Genomic DNA, 26,574 nt, shown 5'->3' with positions numbered 1-26,574 from the left:
TGTATAAGACTCTCAAATACGCATCGAGTCACGCAAATTTTAATCGAATCCCCTTCATCGACATCCAAGCGTTCCGTCAGCGGACGCATTTGCACAGTAAACGTTTTCCCGCCGAGAGAAAAAAAAATGAACCGCTCGGAATTTATTTTTCATAATCTTCTCAAGACTCGAGGCGCGCGCGTCTCAGCTCAAATCCACTTTGAATCTCATTCAGCGATACGGCGCTGCATCTCGTCGTCGTCCACTCGTTTGGCTGTACACGAAGTGTGTACCGCCAGTCGAGGTCTGAAAAATTCAAGCCGCCAGCTCTCGGCGAAATAAACAGTGCCGGAGCAGGCAAACGTACACTTCTTCGCTGCAGCTCTCTCTCTCCCTCTCATTAAAGTGCAAACCTGCAGCGGCCGAAAGATCTTTTGAAGAAAGTTCATCGATAAGAGGAAAGAGCCCTAAAGGGCTGCGCGGAGGATAGGGAAAAGACGGGCGGTCACGCGCTTGAGCTTGCGCGAGAGCTTTTACTGCGCCGGGAGCTTCTTTAAAGGCTCTAAATCGTTGTACTTTGAGAAAATGAAATTCACGAAGCAATTCCACTTTATGAAGTGGAACCACTTCCTCGCCGGAAGTACCAATGTCCCGAAACGAGTCGGGCGATGAAATCACTTTACCTCTTCTCTCTCTCTCCCTCGGTGGTGGCGGTCGGTGCAAAAGAAAAAGGGGCGGAGAGACTTTGAAGCTTGCCGGCGCATGGAGAGCGAATCGTCATAACTCGAGTGCTAGATGTCGAGCTCGTCTCGATATCAAAAGGAATTTATCATTCCATCTTATATTTTTTGCGACTCCCTTTCTCTCTTATTCCTCGAGCCGCGACACTTGTACATTTAATATTGCATTTTTTCGAAATGAGCGACGCTATTCGCACGTAAACTTTTTCAATTCGATTCTGCGCACCGATAAAACTTGTTTCTAGTTTTTTTTGAGCTTGCTCCAACATATACCCGCCCCGTACTTCGCGATTCTTTATCTCCCGTACTTTTTCTTCTCAATTTCATCTTAATTTTCAGGCTTTCGTGGCCCTCCATCTCCTTATATATACGCGAACTTTGCAGCAAAGTAATCTCAGGGTTTCTCGTTGTTCTTTCGCGTTATTTCAGCGTCTAATGGATGGTCCTTCGGTGCCGGCGGCGGCCTCGAGTGTCACCTCGATCGCGGAGAGAGAGGGGAAAAAATCATCGCCGCGCGCAAAGTGACTCTCCAGGGTGGAATTACATGCCGTTAATCCGTTTAAAAGGACGATTCTCTCGAGCGCTTGCCTTTTTTCTCTTCTTTCCTCCTTCGTTATTCTCTGCTCTCTTCTGCGACTACTCTCTAGGATCGACGATCGACTCGAGAGGTATACGTGTCTCTCTCGCGACCTGATTCGATCATCTGATTTTCTATAATTCATATGACTGCGAGAAGAGCCGGTATTATTGGATTATAATTATCAAATATCGAATTCATATAGCTTCCTCGAGTTTAGAGTCCGGACGACACTTCAATTTTACGAATCTAGAACAATCATTCATTTCTATTTTAGAATAGAATTAAACAAATTTGTCGGGTTATTTTCAAAGCAGCTTAATACGAATACGGGACATTTTCAATTCCGTCGGCATCGCTGTCGTGTATTATATAAATTCGCATTAAAAATTCACAATTGTCGCCTAAACGTGTCACGATCTCGAACTGAATCTATCAATCTTAGAACGAAAACGTCCATCAAAGATCAAATCTATCCTTACACTCGTCACAGCTTGAACAGTATTAATGTCAACTATATTACTATTCCGACGAGATCTTCCAATAAACCTTAGCATCGCGTTCGCGATTCCTTTTGACAATTAGCGATTTCCATTTCCATCTCCAACTGCATATCCCTGAAAGGTATCTTCCCGCAAATGAAATTCCGCGTGCAATTAACTGCCGTTACTCCGCGCTCGCGACTCAGTGTAATTATTTACGAATAACTCAGCGCCTCGCGGATTAAAGGTTCCGATACAGCATAAGCGCGAGGAAGTCGTGAAACCCGTCGGTATTTATGACGCGGGGATAGCTAATTGAATAGAAGGCTCGCGCATTAAAACTTCCTGCATAAAAGTATAATCCATAGCTTGGTATCCAAAATATAAAACAAGAGACACAACGAATAATCGAGAAAAGTTCAGCGCAACCAGTTTATCATCTCGTTTCCGCGTCAAAAAGTTTGTTTACTGCTGTCGCAGCTACAAATTTCCGATACATCATAGACGCGCGTGCAGCGCCCGCGCGCGAAAAGATAAAGTACGTTTCGTCGGATGAAAGTGTCTCTCTCGCGCGCAGCGCAGTAGGAGAGAAGGACGTGTACACGAAGAGAGCCGATTGTCTCGCGCGCAGCGCAACAATAAATCTTTGATTTATATCTCGAAAAGTCGAAAGTCGAAGGACTCGCTCCTGTGTCGAACTATATGTATACAACAAGAGAGAGAAAGAAGGCGAGCTGCTCTTGTTTCCGGATGTCTCTCGCTGCACGACGCTCGCTTTTGGGAGCCCTGATGGTGAATTGATGGACGTCATGCGCGCGAGGTTTATTCGTAAAAATTACCGTTCGTCAACTGGTGTGTATAAGTATGTACAGTTGGAAGGACGAGTTAACCGCGAACGTGTACCGTACGTCTGGGTGTGGCGCAGAGACTCGGAGTTCGCGTGTGTCGCGGTTCCCCAAAGACCCCGGCTCTCTCTCTCTCTCTCTCTCTCTCTCTCTCTCTCTCTTCCTTCCCCAAAGCTGGAATGCCGCATCCGAGAACACTGCTCTGCGTATAGCTTCCTCCCCTTTCGCCCCCCGTTGTTCAGCATTGTTTTGACCTCAGACTATACTCTCTCTCTCTCTCTCTCTCTCTCTCTCTCTCTCTCTCTCTCTCTCTCTCTTCTCCCTATTGTAACTATTTGTTCTGCGCTTTCCGAGCTTTTTACACCGTTCAGAACGTAAAGCTCTCATCGTTTTAAGCAGAACGATTACTCGCGACATCTTCTATCTCTTAACAGCGTAATAGCTCAGCGGAGCATCAGCCGTTTAAATTCCAGGCGATCTTTCGCGCGAGGGAGACAATCGCAAATCGTCATCGCGTTATCTTGCCGTATTTTCATCCGCCGCGAATCTGCAGTGTGAGTCTGCGCTCGATCTTCAAGAGGGAAAATAACAGGGAGCGCTGTCGCGCGCGCGATTCTCGCAGCCTTAATTCGCGCCATTGATCACGTGGGAACGAGCATCGTCCTCTCCTCAAGAGAGAGAAAGCGGCGAAGCGAAGAAGAACGACGACTTTGTTTTGAGCGCGGCGGCGAGGCTTTGGGAAATTCGCGCCTGCGGTACTGCCGGTTTATCTTTTTTTTCTGTTATAAGGAGATTTTGCGACAGACGAGAGCGAGAGAAATGTGTTTCGAATTAGCGCGAGCGAGCGGGAACGAGGATTCAAATGGGGCTTTGATTTATATTAATGCGCGCGAGCGGAAAGAGGAGTTATGCGCACGTACGTGTGTTTGTTCGGTCAAGTCGAGTCTGAATTTTTACCTGATGGCTTTCATCGCGATGAGATAAATTAACGACCTATATTGGAATATTCAGTTCGATTTGAAATTATTCATTCGGTTCGAAAACGCGAAAGCATTGCAGTTAATGTAATATGCAAGTTTATACATTATATTATGGCGCCAAAATTAAATCAGGTACAACGAAAAGTCAATATTGTATTTGGATGACAAGCTAGTAATGGCATTCGAGGTTCGTACTTAATTAATACATCATTCCTATTACAAAGTTTAATTAAATGCGCCGTTTAACATTTCAGCCAACCGATCGATCTTTGAGAAACTTATATTAAAGGGAATTTTAAAAATCAGCAAAGTGCAATACAGAACTGCAAGTACACCGCGCGCGATACGGCCCCTTCCCGAGAGCAACTTTCTCGCGAATCTTGCGGTTGCGGATTAAAACGTCTCGCGGCAGCGAAGGTCATAGCGACTCTGCCACAGCAAAACGTGCCCCAATGCACATAGACGCCGGAGCAAGTTTACGGGTTCACGACGTCGTCGACGGCGGCGGTGGCATCGTCTCTCACAGCCCCCGTCGCTACAGTTATTTAATATGGAATCTACTTTACATAACTCAATTTCAACGTCATCATCGGCGAGTAAAACCGTTTAAACTCTTGCGGGACTGCGGATCGGATGAATATATATAGCGGATAGACGGCGACGCCGATGAGGTCGAAGGCGAAGACCAAGGGAAATCAGGAAAGCCATTGGTCTTGGGGCTCTTTCTATTTTCAGAGAGCTTTCGGTGCTCTCGCTCGCGAGCACTCGTAAAATGAGGCGGTGATTGAATATCGAGCTTTTTGTATGTTGTATTTTTCGTTCTTATGAAATGCGTTTGATCGCAGTGAATTTCGGCTTCTTGTGTATCCTCACATTATTATTGCATCGCGGTTCAATCATCACATGCACGTTTTCCAAAATAAAAGCTCGAGGGCATTACAATCTTGGCGAGTTAACGAAGCACGCGTCATCGAAATAATAATTCCGAAGAAAATCCTCCTGATACCCCCGCAATCGCATTAGATGGAAATACCTTAACGATAGTCTCACTTGCAAAGCGTCCAGACCTAATTACCGGGCTGCGCTAGAAGAAAATTCACTCGAATGAGTTTCCGGAAGGAACTTTACTCGATCGCATCTGCAGTCTTCATTCATAAACAAGATAGTTGCGCCGCGGCGGCCCTTCACTCCGCGGAAGAGAAACGGGAAAAATAATCCGCCATAAATTATACCGGGAGAGAAAACGCGGAGAGGGAGACGGTTGTGAGCCCTTCCGGTATTATATACCCAGTAACCTCCATCTCATGGGGGCCAAAAAGTCCTGCTATAGGACTCTCTGCTCCCTGGATATGGCCGCAAAGGAGTAGAGAAGGAGAGAGAGAGAGTGGCATCCCCCGAGGAGTTGATTTAGCGCCGTGTAAACCGGCCTTAATCTCCGCGGAGATTTGCGGCTGTCTGAGCAAAATTGGCGCGAGTTTCGAGCTCTCGAGAATCAAAACGCTCGAGCTCTAAGACTTTCCGAGTCTCTCTCTCTCTCTCTCTCTCTCTCTCTCTCTCTCTCTCTCTCTTCTATTCTCTCCGCTGGTTTTATTACATTCTCTCGGAGGATTGCTGCACCTTGTTTTGTGTCTTCCCCGCGGCTCCGCGATGGAATTGTGGTTATGATCTTCATAACAAGTGGATATACGAATTTTCTTTGACTTTCATGGAAAGTATAATTTTTTCAATTCTAACGCACTGTCCCTGTTTAATCTCGTTTTATTTTCCCTTTCGCGCAATACTTTTTCCGACTTGTCCGACGATGCTCAGATCCGCATCGGAACTACTAACTATATAGGTCGCGCTGTTTGCTGGCAATAAACTTTTTGCCGCGTAGCACTTTCATCGTCATCCTTATCTTTCGCAGTAAACGCGCTATCTCTCGGTGACGTTGAAGGGAGTTTTCAGGGATGTGAAATCCCTGCCTGCAAATAGATACGACGAATAAGAAGCGAAAAGTAAGTTTATACGGGAGATTTTATCAAAGAAAAAAGAGGCACGCGTCGTTATCATAAAGCAATGCATATCCTCATGAATTTTTCCCCAATCTCGTTATTTCCGCAATCTTATTTCCACCTATTCCCTGGAGACCTTATTTCGGCGTGTGGTTTGATCGACAGCCCGTAAGAAACTAAGGGAAGCTTCGAAGCAGCAACAGCATAACCCAAAGTTTGTCGACCGAAAAGCAAAGCTACGTCGGCTGATGGTTGTATGTATGTATTCGAAGAGCGAAAGACATTACATTCACAGAGAGACGCAGTAGAGTTTCGCGGAGGCAAAATACGAACTGAAGTTTCGTTAGAAAAAAATCTCCGCGAGAGTTATTCTAATGGAATTCCTCCTCTCGTCTAAGGTTCGAGCGATCGTCTCCTTCACTTGTTTATTTACAATCGACTCGACGATTTTCGCAAGAGACACCGAGCGAGAAAACGGCAAGTTTTATCGAATCGAGCAGCGTATGCGTCACCGAAGTTTCGTCAACGGAATAACTCGGGTAACGAGTTTGTTATATAATTCTCAGCAGTAGTGTCTCGACTTAATATTCATTCGAGCAACGTATTCCGATCTAACTTACAAGTCATAACAACGCTACTTTATTCCGCTTCAAATTAACGGAGTTATACGTGAGTAAAATCAAGAACCAACGTCGAACACACACACACACAAAACAACCGCGCGAGCTAGATCAGCTATGAGTATGACAAAAACTTGGCCGAGTAATTAACGCGCAAGAAGTTCGGGGACGGTCGCGAGCCTCTCGTAAACGAATTGATTAAGCAAAGTCGATTAGACCCCGTGTGCGCACACACGCAGTTGGCAAAACCAAGTCTACGGCTGCGAGAGTGAGTGAGAGAGAGAGAGAGAGAGAGAGAGAGAGAGAGAGAGAGAGAGAGAGAGAGAGAGAGAGAAGTGCTGACCTCGGCGGCAATCTCGGTCCGTCGCCGGATACACGAGCGCGCGCGACTCTAACAGCCCGAGAAAATTGGAAATCATTGGGAAATTGCACGGAACTGCAACGCTCGTCGGTTTGCGGCGCACCGGCACCGATTACACGGCCTCTCGCCCCCTGTCGTCGTCGCCCCGTGTATTTATATGGAATTTTCGAAAAAGCTGCCGATCGACCGACGGGGTGTAACGAAAATTGAACTTGCCGCTGGTCGAGCTTATAGAAAGCTTTCGATTCCTGATGCTTCTTCTTTTGCTCTCTCTCTCTCTCTCTCTCTCTCTCTCTCTCTCTCTCTCTCTCTCTCTCTCTCTCTCTCTCTCTCTCTCTCTCTCTCTATCTCTCTCTCGGGTACGTGTGTGTAAGGAGATTTCTTCGGGCTGTTCGGGAATCGAATCCCTGGAAGTTTATTTTATTTACACCATCACGAATTGATACGTACCATCTCGAAGTGAAGGTGATGACGATAATAACCGCGTTCATGATACTGTAATCGAGTGCAATTTTACGATCATTCAGCGAGCCTCGTCGATACGCGAAAATACACGAAGCGCCATAAATACCGGCGATAAATTTAACTCAGCAGAAAAATTTTCAAAAATAAAGCTCCGTAAATTCGACAATTTTTACATACCCATCATCCAAACGCGCGTATAAATAGGCCTATATTATACCCACATAAAAATCTCACGCGCTCGTATATCAAAAACACGCGAGAGCAGCGTCGGCAGGTCTTTATTAATTTACGATGCTCGCGGCTAATTGCAAAGATGTAAATCTAATTTGAATTTTCCAGCAGCCGCATCGACACGTGCAGGCGGCGACGTCGCGATCTAATTTGAGAGCGGCTGCTTCCTCGCTGCACACGTACACGGGGCCAGTAGTAAAGCTCACGAGAGAGGAAAACCGCAGCAACAGATGCGATGATTTGTGGATAGCGAGCGGCGCATCGGTGATCCCGAAATTGACGCGCGAATATGAGTGATAAGCGCGTGTCCAGCTCATAACGACGCATAAGTGCCTGTCGATCCTCTCGACGCTAATACCGGCCCTTATACGTCGCATTTGAAGATTTCCGCGTTATTTCGCGAAGCGTTTTGCTAGCTCGTTGAGCAGGAAGAGCGGAGCATCTTGCCGCGCGCGGACGCTAAGCCGTTCGAGTAAAAACAGGTCGACGAGGCCTGTATCTCGACTATTAAAACGCGCTTTTCCCCTTTTCGTCGCACAAGCCACAGGCAGAGAGAGGATGTTATAGCTCTGTACACGGGCAAATTCCTTTTCTCATATTCCTGCGCTGTAGTAGCGGCAGCAGCCGCGAGAGCTTACTTTAACGGTTATGACACGCCGGTCTCTCTGCCCGATATGGAACATCATCCTGCATTAAAGTGGCTTAAGTTTTACAGCCATACTCCCATGGCGGCTGTCTTTCTGTTTTTCTCTTTTTACTCGTGCGGTGCGCGCAGTGGAACCGCAGAGGAAATTAGCAGTATTAGTGCGTGTCGTCTAATACATTTGCCACCCCGCGCGCGGTCAACGGATTATTCGTCGCCGCTGCTAGTACTATGTATGCTAAGCAGGGAGGAAAGCTTGCGGGGATTTCGGCCTTTGTACAATTGATTGAATTGGAGATTTTCCACGTGGGAAGTCTGCACTGATTTTTCTCGCTGAAGCGTCTTCTTTTGCGCTGCTTCGTGATTACGACGGTGCAGAGCTTGCGAGGGTATGACATTTTTTTCATCATTTTTTAATCGATCGGTACAACTCGTTGTTTAATACAACTAATGACTCGTTAAAAAATCGCAAAGCGTAATAACGTCATCGACATCGTTAAAACCGTTAGAAAAATAACGAGAGCGTAGCGATTCCCGCGCATATAGAGTGGCACGTTAATTTGTCCGACTGATTCGATGAGCGACAATCAAATTTATTATCGAGTCCAGCTTGACTCGGCTGGCAATATGTGCAGGTCGCGGGCGCATACATACACGCGGGGGAAACAGAGCGAATAGCTCTCCGCGTATTGATGCTTCTAAAGCATCCGCGAGTCATGCGAACTAAATTCGTTGTCATTGAGTAGCCGCAATAAAGCATGCAAATTTTACGCCTCCTCCTCCCAGCCCGTAAACCCGCATCGCGATGGACATAATATAGATAGAGACGGTAATCAAACCTAATGGCGAACTTTAGCCCGTCATTTCATGCGGTATAGTTTCCAGTTCGTGGGCATATTGTGCGCCGCGCACTCGGAGATAAAATGTCGCTGGTCAGAGAGAGAGAGAGAGAGAGAGAGAGAGAGAGAGAGGGGGGGGGGGGAGGGAGAGCGAGCTTGCGATCGTTATTGTTGTTATTATCGCGCGTATATTATATGCTCGCGCATAGCAGTTGGTTTGCCGAAAGCGAGGCAGCTCGCGGCCCCGTTGTTTAGCATAATAAAAATTAGCCTCGAGTACACGAGAGAGTGCGCTCACGGCTGTCGCGGGCTGGTAGTCTGTTTGGAGATGCATTATGGAGCAAACGATGCGGCGAAAGTTTTATAGAGTTCGGGTGGTGTAAATGCGGGGGGTGAGGAATTTAGCAGCGAGGAATTTAATGCACTGTCAATCTCATTGCGCGAGCAATATAATGCGTCTGCACGATGGGCGTGGAATTGGTCAGTCCGCTTGCTCTGTGTTTGGTTATTAGAGCTGAAATTTCGGTTGAGATATTTGGAAAGTCTGTCCAGTGTCGAATTCGTCGGCTCCGATGCTGTTGGCAATTCACGCGTAGGATATAATTACGTATTTTTGGGAGCTAAAGAGCGAGTTCTGTTGTTATTGTTTTATTTGTCGGTCAGTGCAGAAATGAGAGTAAACGAAGCAAAATAACACATCTCAATAATCGAGCAGCGCGGCAGAAGCTCGACCTATTAGCGCCGCGGGGCACGTACTTTGAAGCGAAGGTGTTTCCGGACTCATCAGTCACTCGTCCGGTGCAGCATCGGTGCCGAATTATTACTCTCGCGTGTCCTCGAATTCGGCGAGAATGAAATATTATAATCGGCGAGCGGGTCTGCGCTCGGCGTGCGGCGTCACGGCCGGTTTATCATAATTTTTGCCTCGCCATTAACATAATGGCGGTGTGCCGCTCGCACTATGTCTTTTTTGCACTCGCCCCGAAACCGCGTCATATTGATGCGCCTCGTGCGTGGCTGCATAAAATTTCCGGCCGCCGCTAACGCGATATCACCCCCGACGCCTCTGGCTTTTCTCGTTCCTTTTTTCGGCGCGTCGTTATCTCTCGCGCGCTTTGTATTAGAGATAACCCCGTGCGATGCTTTATGCGGAAAGGACTTTGATGCATCAATGTGGCTTTGTGGCTCTGGTCTGGGATAGATTGTATGAGAGGGGAAATTTTTAATTCAGTCGTACGAGTTGTTTTCGTACAATTGCATGAATTTTATTAAAAATGACGTTAAAAATCGAAACGCGTTCTCGATACTATCCGGAGGTATCACATACGCGATCTATTATACACGGACAATTAATTAACGAGCCTCGAGGCACGAAGTAGCGATATTCAAGCGAAATATATCCGGCTGGTTATATTTATCGTGCAAATTGCCAAGTATATAATATATGTATATATCGAGCTATAATTGCGATTGCTCGCCAAACTCCTCATTAATCGACTATCCAAACAAGAGCCATATTATAACGAACGTCTTACACGCTACTTTATCCATTCATAAACGCGCAAACACACAAGTTACTACTCGAGAAGCCGCCGAAAGGCGCAATAAATAACCGCGAAAGAAAGCGCGAGCTTTCGGACGCCGCGGTTATAAAATACACGAGAAGTTTTAATCGCGCGGCCTGGTTTGAAGAGTAGAACCGAATAACACTGCGTATATACGTATAGAGAGATCGAGCAGAGAGCACGTCTCGTCGGCGCAGGCTGCCATTAACACCCGAACGATATCGTTTCCGGCTCGCGCGCGCGAGAGCCGAGTTTGACAATGCGGTTATTAATGGAGCCTATGCTCGGCTCTCTCGATCGGTTAGTTCCTACTCGCTTTTCCCCCCTTTTTTTTTGTTCGCGCCGGCGCACAATGGCCGCGCGGCGTCTGCAGCCGATGGTTATTAGACTTTATTATACGAGAGACAGGGAGGCTCGATCCGCGCAATTATACAGGTTCGCGCTGCGTGTATACTCGCGGCTTTTGTCCGCCTTTTGAATCATACATGTTTTTGTTTCGAAGATCACAACAAGGCCGAGATGAGAGCTTCTGCAGGATACGCGAGGATGAAAATAAAAGTGTCTGGTCGAAAAGTTACGATAAAATTATACCGAAAATTCGAAACTCCGCGGCATAAATAACCCGGACGAGTCTTTAGCGCGTGCATGAATGTAAGAAGCAGAAGGTATAGCCGAGCGGCATAAATTTAGCTCGCGCTCGCTCGAGTCAGATTTGCCGCGGTAAAAAGCGCGCGCGCAGGTCCTCGCGGCGTATATATACACAGCTACCTGGAACGAGAGAGGAACATAGAGGGCGGTTTAATCAACTCTCCTTTTTGTCCCGTAAATCTCGCTTTCCGCTCTCTCTCTCTCTCTCTCTCTCTCTCTCTCTCTCTCTCTCTCTCTCTCTCTCTCTCGGTAATACCCGCTTCTCGCTCGTACCTGTGTCAGCGGACCTGTCCCACGGGCCAACTTATTAGACTTATTGCGTGAAAACCTCCCCCGAACCCCCTCTTCTACTATATATACCTATATCAGATTTTTTACTCCGCTCTCGGATGTCTCACCTGAGAGCCGGCCGCATTGGAGAGCTCTTTCCGAGCGCAGCAGTCTTTCTCTCCCGAGCGAAATTGGAGGATTATTAAACGTCGAGTTTTTGGCTCGCTGCGCGGTTTCGTCTAACACGCGGAGTATTTGACTTTTGAAATTGCCGGCATTTCTTGTTGACGTGAAATAATTGCGATTAGCTAGTGGAATAAAGACTTTAATATTGTTTTCGCTTTCAGCTTTCAAGCAGAATCTGCCGGTGGACATCGTGCCGGACAACCAGGTGGCGGTGCGACAGGGTCAGGAGCAGAAGATTCTCTGCAAGCTCCCGGTGCCGCTGCAGGTATGCCGCTTCACCATACCAGGAGAGAGCAGCCTCGTGCTGCGCGACGGCCAGTCTGCGGAAGATGGCATCGCGTACTACGGCGAGGGCTTGAAGAAGGGACATTGCGGTGTCGCGATATCAACGATCAGAGAAAAACACGACGGCAACGTCACCTGCTTCCTTACTCCCGATAATGGCCGTTCCGAGACCTCCGCTACCGTCCGCATGATCGTTGCGAGTGAGTACAATATGTATTTGTAATGTAGTATACTTCAGTTTAATTTTGAAAATTATGTTGGATAAGACTTTTCGATGAATAAAAGTACTAAACCGTTTTTACATATTCAATCCCATAACCATATTTTTAGTAGCTGTACCACGTTTTCAGAACCGAATTTATCTTCAAAGTCTGACTAAACGCGACCCTTATTCACTGGCATACGTCCGCCTTTTCGCCTCATCCGATGTTAAAAATATGCGGCACGCAGTTTCGCAAAAAGTAAAAGCGTGACTTTCGAGAAGGAGAAAAATGTTAATGAAAGATTTGCTTTATGGGACAAAGTTTGTTCGCGTACAAAAGCTCGCACTCTGAGGGCGGGCGGGCGGGACGCGCATCGGTGATGTACGAGTACAGGGGCCTAGACTAAAGAATTATATTTAAACTTCGCAGAGGCCCCGCTGCAGCCACAGCTCACTCTCAACTCGAACTATCCCTACAAAACCGGAGAGAAGATGGTCGTCAGCTGTGTCGCCATGGAGGGAAGGCCGCCCGCGAACGTCTCGCTCTACTTGGGTAAGTCTGACAGTCGAAGAATTATTTCGTGCATGAAGCTACGCCGTGTGGAGATATTTTTTCTCATGCTGAAAAACACTTGCAGACAACGAGCCGATCGGAGTCGACGATAGGCCCATGTTGTTCGGACGCCGACTTGACGACAACGACTACGCCGAGCTCAACACGTCCCGCAGCGTCACCCCCAGTGACAACGGAAAGACACTCAGATGCCGCGCCAGTCACATTGCTCTTCAGAAACCCTTGGAATCCAGCAGGCAGATCGAAGTTTACTGTGAGTACATAACTTATATTGTACCATTTAAAACTCGGGTATTGACCGGATTTTTCCGATGCTATTGTGCGATATCGCAAGCGCGGAGGCAATTACTTATCAGTCCAGGCGAAAATTCATTCCGACAGGCCTTCAATCTCTCTTGGAAGAACGTCGACGGAAAAAAATACCGCCCATTGTCCCCCAAGCAATGCATCAAAAGCTCGCTCCCGTCAAGCAAACGCGCCATAATTCGATCACCATCGACACATTAGCCTTACGCGCGCTACGAGTCGTCGATCACAAAAATCATAACTTCCGTATTTTCAGTTCCACCGCAGGAGCAGGACACCATCCATCGCTTCGGCTACGATATCGGCCGTCCCGGAAAGGTGAACGTGACCGTCCACGCCAACCCGAAGCCCACCTTCACGTGGAACGTCGACAACGTGAAGATCACCGCTGGACAGCCCGACGTCACCGGACGCCTCCAGACCTCAACTGCCGTCGACCTGGTAAATTTATATTTCGTATATACATCGATTTTTTCCTCGTACTGGTCGTCTCCTGGTATATTTCGTATATACGCCAGGAGACGACCAGTACGAGGAAAAAATCGTTATTCGCCATCGCAAACACAGTGAGAAGGGAGAGAGAATATTGCTTCGCGCGTCGATTTTTCCTCGCTTATCAGCCCGGCGCTGCCGCGCTCTCTGTTTTTTGCCCTGTGTACACGCGCGACAAAAAACTGTTTGATTTCTATTTTCGTCGAGGCGGACAGCGCCGCGTTTACACTGCAAACAAATCCACTTGATTAACTGCGCATTGCTTTAGAAATGTAGTGTTGGATTGTGTTTACGCTGGGGTTTAGAAATACTCGATCGTCGATGTATCCGAGTATTCTTCTTTTGGGCACGGGATACACACTCGAAGATTTTTGTTAACTTTTGAATTTGCTCAGGGTCATGGATACTGGAGCGTCGAGTTGAACATTGATAGTGTTCAGAAATCCGACACGGAGAAGGAGTACAGTTTGGAAGCCCACAACTCCGAAGGATATGCCACTTACAAGATTACCTTATCTTCTGCTTCTGAGCCCGCAGGTTAGTTGTCTCAAACTTTTGGTTCAATAGAATAAATTTTTTTTTTCATCACTTCTGTGTGATTTTAATCACTCAATGAAGCATGATCGAATGGCATCAATGCTGTGATAATTTGACATAGGGTATATATATACTATTGTGTATTATACATCGTTACGCAGCATTGATGTCATTAAAAAAGTGTATATACAAAGTGTATCACCGACACTAATTGATTGTGATTATTGTCCAGCTTTTTCGTCACCGTCGCTTTTACTTACGATTTCAAAAAGTCTAACGTTGTGTACAGCTTTTATGCTTGCTTTTTTCAAGCGAAAATAAAAATATTCTCAGCTTAATGTAAAATCATTCATACAGCAATTCATAAAATATGCGTCGCGTTACCATTGATTGCTTTTTATTTTTTTCTTCCGGGAACAGTGAGTAAAGCTCTTAAATTGCGAACGGCAATAAAGATCGTTTTACAAGACAACAATGTATAAACTTGACACGCAACTGTCGTTTAGGAACCTCGCAAATTCACAGTCACGTGTCGATGATCTATCTTAAATCTCTATGCAAACAGCGCTAATCATGCGTCAAAAATAACTTTCTAATTGCAAATACCTTCGTCGCATGCTCACGCAGGAGCTATGGATCGAATTAATCAATTCTACGGTAAGATCTCCGAACACATGCACGCACTAGGTAAATGTCACTTTCTACGTTGCATATATAGTTGTTGTTATTATTGTTTATATATTCGTTGAAGTTTTATTTAATTATTTTTAGTATAATTAATTTAATGTAAATATTAATTTTAAGTATTTTAGGTTTTATCACAACTTTAATTTACAAGGTAGAATTACTGCCTTTTTACACCAGTTCATATCACAAAAATTTAGATTCAATTCCTACATATTTATTCTTTGTAGCTATTAATATTCAGATGAATTGTGATATGTATTGATAAATATTTTCAAGGAATATATTACGATTATTTATTTTCTCTTAAGTTACTGATTTAGATGTGATTATTACATAGCTGCTTATTGCAAAAGAAACAACCACTGATAATTTATTTTATACGAGCAGATAATCAACATCATATTGTACTTTCAGGAGTTGATTTGGACGCTGGATCGATAATTGGAATCGTTGTTGGAGTTTTGATACTGATCCTTGCTGTGTTCTTGGTAGTTTTTGCTCGTGCGACTGGTCGCTGGTGCTTCGCAGGTGAGTTATCCACTTCCAAACGCTTTTATCTTTTTCTCTTTTATAGTAAAAATCTGACAAATTGAACAATTTCAATACCTATTCTTACGAGCCAGTCTTAACCTTATAAATAAATGACGGTTTCGGGCGTAGTTGGTGGAAAATACTTTGAATTCTATTCTTTTGTAGATGGTGATAAGCTTTTAACAAAAATATATATCTATAATGGGGAAAGGATCCAAAATTATTTTTACATATGTATAACATTGAGAAGTCGACTCTAGATTATCTAATTTATAAACATATTAAATTAGCATTATCCAATTAGCAGATAATTAACAAAATCAGAACACGCTGAAATATTAAATAATATCAGGATACACGAAGAACAAAGATCTGCCATCCTAACGGTATACAACTTATGTCGAGAGTATCTTGTTGGCCCAGCTTAGGCATGCTCGAGTCTACTGTTATTGCGGCATGTCTTTTCTCTACGTGTAAGTTTACAATCGTTTACGTTCTGTATAAAAGATATAAATTCGAAATGGCCAGATGAATTCATAAAATATACAATTTAACAACACTTTAAACCAAAAATGACGATGGCAGGGTGAAATAGACAAATTAGTTTTTTTTTAAAGCCTAATATGCTGAATAATCATTTAATTTACTCAGCTGTGATTTTGTAACACGTATGAAAAATGAAAATATGTCATGTGTGTTGTGCTGCTACTGATAGGACAGCATGCAAGTCGAGCCAAGTAAAGAATCCAGAGATACATCGACTTTAAGCGTGCGATTACGTGCGCTAGGCATGAGATTGTCCAGGGGTAAGTCGCCGCAAGAAAAAACCGCTACTCCATGGCAGAGCATCACATTGCAGTTTTTTTTTATTCCCGCTCGACCCCTTCGTTCGCCCCTAATATCATTGTACGCGACTTATATTTGATTGACAGTGTTTCATTTTTAGTTATTATTTCGTATTCGCTGCTCGCTGTCAGTGAACGTCTACTTAGCCACCATTTCATATTTAAAATTCAACACATTTTTGTTCATCCCCGTAGCGAACAGCGTGAAAAACTTGTCTATACATATTTTATACTTCGATGTGAAAATCGATCGTTTATTAACAATAATAGTATACATATACTACTTATACCGTACAAGTTTTCTACGCCTCTAAAAAACAAATATTAACCAAATTTTTACTCTTTGATTTTTAATTTTCCATGATGTCATCAAATGCTTTTTAAAATTAACTATTTAATGACATTTAATAAAAGCTTTGATTATTAATGTTACTGTCTAAGAATATTTGCTTTAATAATGTTTATTTAATCTTTATTTATTTTTTAAAGATGAAAATATAACACTTGTTTGTGCTTGGATTACATATAAAATCATATATTTTATATCTAATCATGAAATTTCATAATAATTTAATCAAAGAGTAAATTTTTCGTTTTTTTCATGGCTATAGTGAAATGTGTAGTTTATTCTATAATCGTTATTCGGACAGCTCGACAACATAAAAACGACTACTGCAATAAACAGAACAATAAAAACACCGTGATGCATGATACTGAACTTGCGATATTTATTGCATGAGATCTCGCAAAGTTTAAGCAATTTTTTTCGAAGGAATTAAAGATGCTCATAATTTGTGTTTGAATGGAAAATAATAAATAACAAGCAACCGCTACAAATCGGCGAAGGCAAGTGTGGACAAGTCAGGATTGTAATTTATTGACTTTTCCAGTTTCTAAATGTTGGCTGTTCTTTTTTATTATTTTGTCGATAAAAAGTCGAAGGAATTTTCTTTGTTATATCTTTCATTAACGCATGCGCCTATCATAGAATTTCATTATATACATACATGTTTTATTTTACTACGCTATGCAATAAATATTTTATTTTAAAATTTTTCATTAGTCAGATTCGTTGGTAAAAAGATGCAAAAATATAGTATCAGTTTTAATTAAAACTCAACTATACACACACAGTCACATATATGCAAAACTAAGAATTTATCAGAATCCATTATTGCAAATGTTATTTTTTCACTGCACAGTTAATTTTATTTCTGGTTGCAACGAATACATTGATCACTAAGAACCATCGTTATTAAACTTTAGGAAAATTTGGCACAAAAACTGAATATTTTCGGGCTTTAAAATTTAGCTTTTAGCCCGTAAGATTTATTATTAAATTATAATTTTACTAGTTCGATGGTGTACATCTGCCTGAAATCAAACAATATACAAAGTACAATATTTTTCAATCGCGTTCTCATAGCACTTATGAGGCAAAACACATATCACTCATAAGATTTAAATTAAAAATAGTTAACAAGAATAGTTCATTATAAATCTATTAAGTGTAGAAATTATTAAGCACGTTCTTCACGGATGTGCTGAAAAGATGTATATCCGTTTCGCATGTTTGAATGCTAAACTAAAATATGAGACTAATTGTATTAGATATGAATTTCTAAAGAACGTAGAGGTATACATGAAAATGATTTCATATAGAATGAAGTTAATTAAGATATCAAAATTAAACTTATTAGTATCTATATTACTTTCTAAAAGTTGGTAATTCTAAGCTAATGCACCTCATACTCAAGCAGCTCCATGCCTTGTAATATCTATTTTCTTTTTAAAACTTCCCCTACTATTAACATCGATCTCATACTTCCGTAATATTAACCCTAGTGTCTCAAAAAAATTTGAAAATAAAAACTTTACAGTATTAAAGTAATGAAAAAGATCGTATTGTATTTTGAGACGCTATTAGATTTTTTTGGAAATATAAAACCGCATGGTATTTACACTTCTTACTTTATACCATAGTTTTTCTCAAATCATTCTATAGTAATTATAGATCATTGCTTGCACTGAGACACCCACAATAATGAAAGCGAGTCATTAGACTACCTATAATAGCTACATTTTTATATTATTGACAAAGTATATTTATCAATTAAATGTTCAATTCGACGACTCGCTTTTGATTCGCAAACTAATAGCAGTACTGTAAATCTTTCTTAGATTAGTCAAAGTAGCCTGAACAAGAGTATAGTCAAACAGCCATGAGAATGACGAAGTTTCGTTTCTGCAACTAACTTCGACGCTCTCATGGCTATAAATGTCAACTAGAAAATTCCAGTATATAAAGCAATAGTAATAAAATAAAAAAAAAATTGAAAATAAATCCACACGTAAAGAAAGAGTGCCTTTGACCGATATTGCTGGGGTTGCTTGTTGCAGCGAGGCGCCGGAGCGACGAAGAGGCCGCCGGGGGCGCGGGCGCTGGCAGCGAGGCGCACATCACGCCCGGCTCGGACGAGGACGACGATCAGCACGAGCACGACCAGCACATCATAAGTGACGAGAAGATGCCGGCTTCGCAGCACGGACAGGAGAACCCGATACACGCCAGCACCGAGTACGTCAACGGCCGCAACGACATCAACAACAGTAAGGACATCAAAAAGGACCTCGACAAGAAGACCGACACACCTGTCTAAGTCGCCGTCTCGGAGCCTAGCTCCGCCTCGTCTTTCTCCTCGCGCGAGATAACAAGCGTCGACAGCCTTGTCGTTCACTACTGCTATTCTGAATCGTTCATCCCGGAATCCACTCGACTCACTTCGCAGTTACTGTAGCCATCGGCGTCGAGTGACTTCTGAAATCAACGATTCGCAATATTATATACATGTACATGCATAGCGAGATATGTGTATAGCGTATGTGTAGCATCGGTAAAACAAAATCTGTGCGGCGTATACACGAGGAAAAAAAGAAGCCGGTTGACTGGCCGTTATTCTTTCCTTCGCGAGCACATACGCCTATCGAACGAACGGACGAATTTTCCTCGGGCGAGCGGCGCCGTCCTCTTTCTCTATGCGTTTAAATAAGTAATGTTAAAATAACGAAATGCTGAATCTCGGCGTCGTCGCCGTCCTCGTCGTCAGCGGCACGTAAACGCACGTAAAACGTGCGCGAATCGCCTCGAAGAAGCTCTTTTTCACTAGATTTATGTAACTGATCGCAAATATTTACGTTTTTTCTGTATTATTTTTTTACGCGTAGAGTGTTCTGTCAGGGTTCTGAGGGATTCGCGCATGCTTTGAACAATAAGACGCTTTTTTACATTTCTTGCAAAACGAAGTAACGTCAGTTAGCGAATTTTGTTCAGAATTTTGTTTTTTTTTTTTGACTCTTTCTCGTAAGTACTTTTGAATCACTGACGAAGCTCTGAAAAGAAAAACGCCGTGGCGTTACTTCGCTATTTCCAGATGTGAGTTTGTACATAGCTTAACAAGAAGATAAATGACATAGCTTAAATGATTAAAAATAGCTCAATCCTGTAAGACGAAACTCCATTTAGTAACAATCATTCCAGCGCGTAAATGAGGGCTTCACTTTCGCGCGCCATTCACTCATTTGATCTGGCAAACAAAGAAAAAAATAAATAAAAGCGAATCTCAATAGGTTTTAAAGATCCTTTTTAGGTTTCGAATTTCATTATTTTAGATAATTACTTTTAGTTGAGGGATTAAACGCAAGACGATCTTATAGAAAGAAAGATTTTTTAATAATGTTGTCAAAACATTCCATAAAAATTGTAAAGTTCTATGAAAAGCTACAAGCTCGCCTTTAAGCGTATAAACACTTACCACTCGGTCAGTATTATTTGACATGATCTGACCTTAAATATATACGGAAGTTGCGACTTCTATGCGTTACTTTTTTTCTTTGGGATTAACAAAGTTCACCCATTGAGTTCATACGCATTTTCATCATTATTAATTAGTATTTGCGTTAACCAGGACTGCATCCGTCCATTGATCAAATTTCATTATTCTAGTAATGTAAATTTGAATTTCGTAAAACTAGCTAAAATATACATATTATAAATACATATATATATATATATATATATATATATATATATATATATATATTTCATCGTTTTTTGTGAGTACAGTAATCTTTCAATTTTAATTTTTATTATATTTTTTTCAATAATCTTGATTTATTCCACCGCGCTCTTATGCAGTAATATTTACTTTAAGAATGTATTTTAGTTAGTTATGCGAAAAAAGTATGGTCATACGCGATTCCTTTTGCAATTTCTATTATTAATATTATTATTATTATTATCACTAAAAAAAGCTTAAAGCTTAAAAACAATTACTGCGATGATTAGCTTATGATAATTTTTTTAAGTAAGTATTTTGCCGTTGGCGGATGCAGTTAAAAAGCGAAAACACTTAAAATTAAGTTTTCTTTTTTACTCTAGTTTATAAAAAATTCACGCGTGAAGCACTAATGAGAGATCATGTTTATTTTTTGTAATTTAGCACTGTAGTTAGCGTTGTCAGAATTTCATGTACACCGAAATTTTAAATAAGTAAACTATGAGGTTATTTATTGATTTTGAATTTGGTAAATCTATCTAATACTAGATATAACAAAAGTAATATTTTCATTATAATATTAAAAAGAAAGAAGAAGCTTTCTTTTCGTTATCGTAAGGTATGCGATCGTCTCATTAAAATTACTAACGACACAAAAAAATCTGATGCGCGCTTCTGACCCGCCAGCTTTTTCTACATTTTGTACTTGTCGCGATTTACAAACAATTTATTTATTGAAGCCATGTGAGCTTCACCCATTTCTTATTATCGTCGTCGACAATAAGGGTTGTTTATACTTTTGTACAGGTAATTTTTTTTACTTAGCATTACCTTACTGGTATAAAAGCAAAAAGAGAAAAGGTAAAACTTGCATTGTCCAGTGACGTGTTCTTGACTCACTGTATTGTTTTAATACTATAACAAGGAATACTAAATAACTGCCCTGTACTGAGATTGTAGAACCCTTTAATTTTATACGTTTCCATTTAATTCCTCATTTTTTACCTTTGTAATCGTTTATTCAATAGAGAATTTTTATAAATGAAGAATTGTCATCAATAAAGAGATTTAAACCAATAAAACAATCATCAGATTTTAAAACAATTTTTATCTTGCTATCTTTTTTGGGATCCTTCGACGTTTGTGTACAGAGACTTTTGAGAACACATACAAATTTATAAGACTTACACTTAAAAATACGCAGTTAACGACACATCTGCTCTTGAAACTCAAGTTTGTCGAACGAAAAAGTGCGTTAGAATCAAATTATCGAGTATATTAGGTAGAAAAAATCAACTTGTGCGAAAATGATTTTTATGCTTTCCTCCTCAAGAAGAATAAAGAATCCTACACTTATCCGCTTTCGACTTTTGCTGACTATCGTGCAAAAGTCCCAAGAGTAGATGGTCAAAATCTAGAGGCGAAGAAAATAATCAAAGAGCCCGAGTGAGAAAGAAAAATAAAATAAATGAAAGATCTATATGGAAAAGAAATTTTAGCGAAGCATTAAGAAATTCGTCGGTGGCCTGCCTCGACTTGTCCGCGTGCATTGTATATATATTAAAGAGATGGAAAAAGGGAATATATAAATATACATATTATAAATATTATTGTATCAAGATTGAATGATATACTAACGATGCATTATGTTGAGAAGCGTCGAAGCAGTTGGCCTGCGACAAAAAGAGCACACCAATTGCCAAAGACCCGTCGTTATTATTCATATTTGAGAGAAAACAAAATGTTATAAATGGCAGAATAACGTTTTACTTGATGTTTAAGAATGCAGAATCGATGTGCGACATTGAAAAATCACTTTGACCTAGTTCACCCAGCATAACAGCCAATGATGATAGTATAAACTCGAAAAATTAATCGATACGAGACTATAATAATATGATCTAACGAATTTAAGTTTCTTGATTTTCTTTATCTTATAAAACTGTATAAAAATTTTGTATGATAATTTTTGCTGTAACAAAGTGGTTTTTCAAAGCCAAGCAGCGCTTCTTTTAATCACTTTACTAAGGTAAGATTTAAATATAAAAAAAGCGCGTATTAGCATACAAATTTAAAGATATATAGACATACACAATGCATAATATGTCAATGTGTACGCACCGATAACAGCAAACGTTGCGGTACATTTTTCGACTTGATGTCATTTTATCCATACTACCCTTAACTAATAGAAAGTTAAACAAGACAAAGGAATGAATAGACGATAAAAAGAAAAAAACATTAATACGAACATTTTTTTATATCGCATGATCGTAAAAACGATACAAGTTTTAAAAAATGTTTTTAATGTCCGATGACTATGTTGTACTCGTTTTCAGACTTTACACCTGGAGAGCAAACAATATATACCTTTATGCACATGCACACGAACAGAAGTAATAAAGTAAACGAGTGCGTTGGAACTGAGGTCACTGCCATAAAAAATATAAAATGAACTGCACCGAGCCGTAAAACACGGGACTGATAACATTTCAGACATTCCTAGCCCCTTCGGTTTTTGCCCTCTAACTAACCCTATTCCCTCGTATACCTTTTTTAACGCCAGTCGCTGTCTCCATTTCCTGTCATCATATTTCACGTTTCACCTGCGCCGAATCGTAATTTTTATTTCACTTTTGACAAGGATATGCTTTTCGATGAGATACACGTATGTGCGAGTATAAAAAAAAATGTTTCAACGAGATGGAAGCAATGTCGTATGTCGCCAGGTTGTAACAAAAAAAAGGAGCGTTTGAAATTGTCGATGCGAAAATATTATTAAGTTTGAGTTTGCGATAAAGCGAATCTCAAACAAGGGGGAAAATTACACGAATTTACGTAACGATCTTTAAGCAGCTGTAACGCTAAGTTTAGGCATCTTGAAAAGCTGACGCGTTTTTAATGTACAAATGTTCTTTGTGGTACATAATCATTATCATTATTGATATTATTATACATTATAATACTTATTTTTAAAGAATTAATTTTACTGTAACGTAATCGTAATAATGCTAACTTACTTAACCTTCTTAATGGTCGTGCTGAAAATATTGAACCGCATACATTTAATTTCCACAAAGCTACAATAGATTGTGAACCTATTTTTTTAAATTTTCTTTGTTAAGCATATTAATACTTAGAAACGAAGTTTCAAAAACTGATCAAAAAAATACAACTATATAGTATAGGCATGATCGTTGGCCATACAATGGAGTAAACATATATATATATATATATATATATATATATATATATATATAAATATATTTATGTTAATGTAAGGTTTAGGTATTACAACGACAAAACGAGAACAGTTATTATCATTACCTAAAGTAGGCGTTCTCTGAAAAGATTTGAATACGAAAATTTGACTGTTTTTTAACAGTTTTTTTGTAACTTTTTAGGAATCAAGATAATCGTTCATCGTTCCAGTATTGCATACTGGTATGGTTACACATTTTTTTTTAGTCGCACATGTTCTTTCAGTAGAAGATTACTAATATTAATTTCTGATGCACCTATCGAAATTAATCATCACTCAATTTCAGAGATCGCTATACTTTGCATTAAAGATAAATACGAAAAAATCTAAATCTGAATGTTACGGGACTGCGATGAGAAAGTGAAGCGACGGTATATGAGACAAGTATAAGAAAAGGCGAGTGAAAGATGAAAAAAATTTTGTATCTGTACTTGTAGATACAATTGCGATAAGGAGTAAATCGGTAAATGATAAAAATGATTAAGGATTAAAATGAAATTAATATATAGAAAAAGCTGTATGTAATATTAATTATAAGTTCATTCATCGCTATGATATTATACTTAGGACCATATGATTTTTGAAATAAAAACATTTGTTTTAAATACATTTCGGATTTACTTCAACTTAATCAACCCTGCTATTTAATTTTTATTAATTAGTACATGATTTTTCTATCAAGCGTTATATTTAAAAATTGGGTTTATTTATTTATTTTTTTAAAGTAATTTTATTTCTTTTAATTACTAAAATTAAATAGTATTTACACGTAAACGAAATAATAAGTACACGCAACTACCAAACAGATCCAACAATTAAATAGCGACGAATTTAAAAATATAACTTAAAATTACATGGATATAGATAGATTTTTTAAATATTAAACAGCATTCTTATATAGATCGGTGGTTCTGTTAAATTATTTGCAAATAATTATTATTTATTAAGTTGGTTTTTTGTTCTGATGTTTTTTTAGTATATTAATTTTTTGTAATTTATTTCAGGTGGCTCGGCAAAGAGAAATATCGGAGAATCGTAAGTATTCAAATTATCACATAAATTAGTTAAAAATGCTGTACAAATCTTTGTAACTAATAAAATGTAGATACTTTATTTTGAATTCGCTTTTTTTCAAGAAAGTAGTGATTTGATTTATTATTAACAACTGTTTGTATTTTGTATCTTTACATAAAAGTTTCTTTATGCAAATTTGTTAAGACCATGGAATACAGGAAGAGAATGAGTATTAGTTATGATTTGTTTGCATGACTCGCACGTTTTACAGAGACTTAGCGGAACCGGCGGAGAGTGTTAATCTACTTCGCTTCGTCAAACCAAAAACAGACGATGCCAGTCCGCGAAGGCAAGAAACGTCTCTTTTGTTTTGCAAAACTTCGAGTTTATTTGTTGTTTAAAATTCGATGGCGAATTTGTGAAGTATACAAACAAAATTTCATATTCAGTCGAGTCGCTGCCATATGGCAATCAAATTCATGTCGATATGGCTTCTGCAACTTTTTTTTCGTTCGAGACGATGATATTGGCATTGCTTTTTGGCTTTTAGCTTTGTTTGATTTTAATGGCGCGGTAGCTTTTGTGTATCTTGAAGCTTAAGTATTAACTGTATCTGCTTAAAATGTATAGCGTGCATGGTTAAAAGATGTCTAAGTTGTTATGTCCACAGCCGGCATGAGAGAAAAATTATTTGAATTTAAAAATATGAAATCTCAATAGCTATAAATTAATAATTTACAAGATTAACCTGCGATTCAGCCAATAATATAAGCTGCTGCATATGTAATAATTTAAATTGAATGTACAAGCACTCAATAACCGCGATACGCTTCTTTCGGCGAAAAAGATGACGCGCAGCTTACTTGTATCGATTTAAAAATAAGGAAACACTTTTTTTGTCAAATAGCACATTAAACTACAAATTCATTGTTATTATGCCAGAATACGGCACGCGCGTCACTTCTACTAATTAAGTTCTTCATAAATCAAGAAAATTCCAGTGTAAAGTGCAATTTATAATCGCGTGGTCGCAGATTCTTTTCCGACCATACCTCCGTTTTGTCATCATAGATTGCACAATATTCGTATATTGAAACTTGGTGAGCTAAGCTGGAGTGTAATTTACATAATAGGCCTTAATAATAAGCGCGCGCGACAAATAAAATATAGTAGTTCTCGGGTGAAATTCACGAATTTTCCTGGTGACAATTACGAGCATTGCACATCAGACTTTTTCGTGCATTTACAGCAGGCTACACTTAATATTCGTGATGACGCGTAAAAAAAGTTACATCAACCGCATTGCAGAAATTTATGATAATCAGGGCTTTATTTATATAATACGACATGCACACTCTGATTAAAAATATATGATACACTTTGCGCAAGTATCTGTTATCAGCACTTAACAATCATATATTACTCTGTATAATATCGTTGGCTCGTCAACGTCACTCATTCAAGTAAATAATTTGATATAACAACACGAACAAAATCACGACGGAAATAACAATCATTGGTATATGCATCATAGACATAGCATCGCATTGTAGAAAATTATATCGTGCCCAGCGAACGACCATAATTAAATTCAAATAATTCTTTTGAAGCTTAATCATTTCTCATTCTATTTGGTGTACCTGCAACACGAAATACTTTTTGCGACATAACTGACGGACTATTTTTTTTTTCACATAGAAGCGATACCGAGAGCACTGGACGTTACTCGAGGACCGAAGTAGACGCTGGCAAAAACAGTGGAAGACCAAGGATCAGCCTTTCGCAGCTTTTCAAGCGTAACAAGGACAAGGTGTCCGGTGCTGATACCGATACGGTGCGAACTGTCGTTACCATGGATGACGAGAAGGTGAGTAACCCTTGATTTCTACTTGAAAAATTTTCAATTGACTCTTTCAACTCGAATAATCCAATGAATAATTCCATCGCGTGCTTTTGTGATTATATTAAGTAGAACTTTTTTTCACTGTTTTCAAATCCTGATTGTCGTCATGAAGCGTTGATACATTCAATCCAAAGCTGTCATGCTCGATCTCGGCTTATCGACTTAATTTCTGATGTATGAATAATAATTTTCTAATACGGCATGATTGATGCGTATCGGCTGCACAAATTTCGTAGTATCAAAGCTCAGGCATATATACGAGACAAGAAAATTAGCTCTAATATTCCGGCTAATTGCTTCGATAACTATTAACGTTCACACTCGTCAATGATCTTTTTATCCACAGAAGCGCGTTAGCTCGCGAGAAAAGCAATTAGCATAAATTAATGCGCCCTTGTCGTCGTTATATGCGGGAGCAGCGCGCGTTCGGACTAATGCGCGGAAAAATCAAGCGCT

At 40.3% G+C, this 26,574-nt stretch overlaps 1 protein-coding gene across 11 annotated transcripts in view; it reads left to right on the top strand.

The window, feature by feature from the left end:
- LOC100677935 (fasciclin-3) overlaps positions 1–26,574 on the top strand; it is a 296,183-nt gene that overhangs the window by 267,135 nt on the left and 2,474 nt on the right. For 2 of the 11 annotated variants that reach the window (XM_031933539.1, XM_031933542.2), the window contains exons 2-11: positions 11,587–11,910; positions 12,343–12,465; positions 12,551–12,739; positions 13,049–13,233; positions 13,680–13,821; positions 14,449–14,508; positions 14,923–15,036; positions 24,206–24,236; positions 24,487–24,564; positions 25,914–26,082. In XM_031933539.1, the coding sequence (XP_031789399.1) occupies positions 11,587–11,910; positions 12,343–12,465; positions 12,551–12,739; positions 13,049–13,233; positions 13,680–13,821; positions 14,449–14,508; positions 14,923–15,036; positions 24,206–24,236; positions 24,487–24,564; positions 25,914–26,082 (1,415 nt within the window). Of the gene's footprint in view, positions 1–11,586; positions 11,911–12,342; positions 12,466–12,550; positions 12,740–13,048; positions 13,234–13,679; positions 13,822–14,448; positions 14,509–14,922; positions 15,037–15,690; positions 15,720–15,754; positions 15,846–18,284; positions 19,481–24,205; positions 24,237–24,486; positions 24,565–25,913; positions 26,083–26,574 lie in introns of those variants that run through there. The other 9 variants (XR_004228377.2, XM_031933540.2, XM_031933541.2 and 6 more) reach the window with 9 other exon arrangements.

Source organism: Nasonia vitripennis, chromosome 1 (genome assembly GCF_009193385.2).
Source record: "Nasonia vitripennis strain AsymCx chromosome 1, Nvit_psr_1.1, whole genome shotgun sequence".
Taxonomy (NCBI): domain Eukaryota; kingdom Metazoa; phylum Arthropoda; class Insecta; order Hymenoptera; family Pteromalidae; genus Nasonia; species Nasonia vitripennis.
Note: the sequence above shows the minus strand (reverse complement) of the source record. Positions and strands in the feature narration are given on the sequence as shown.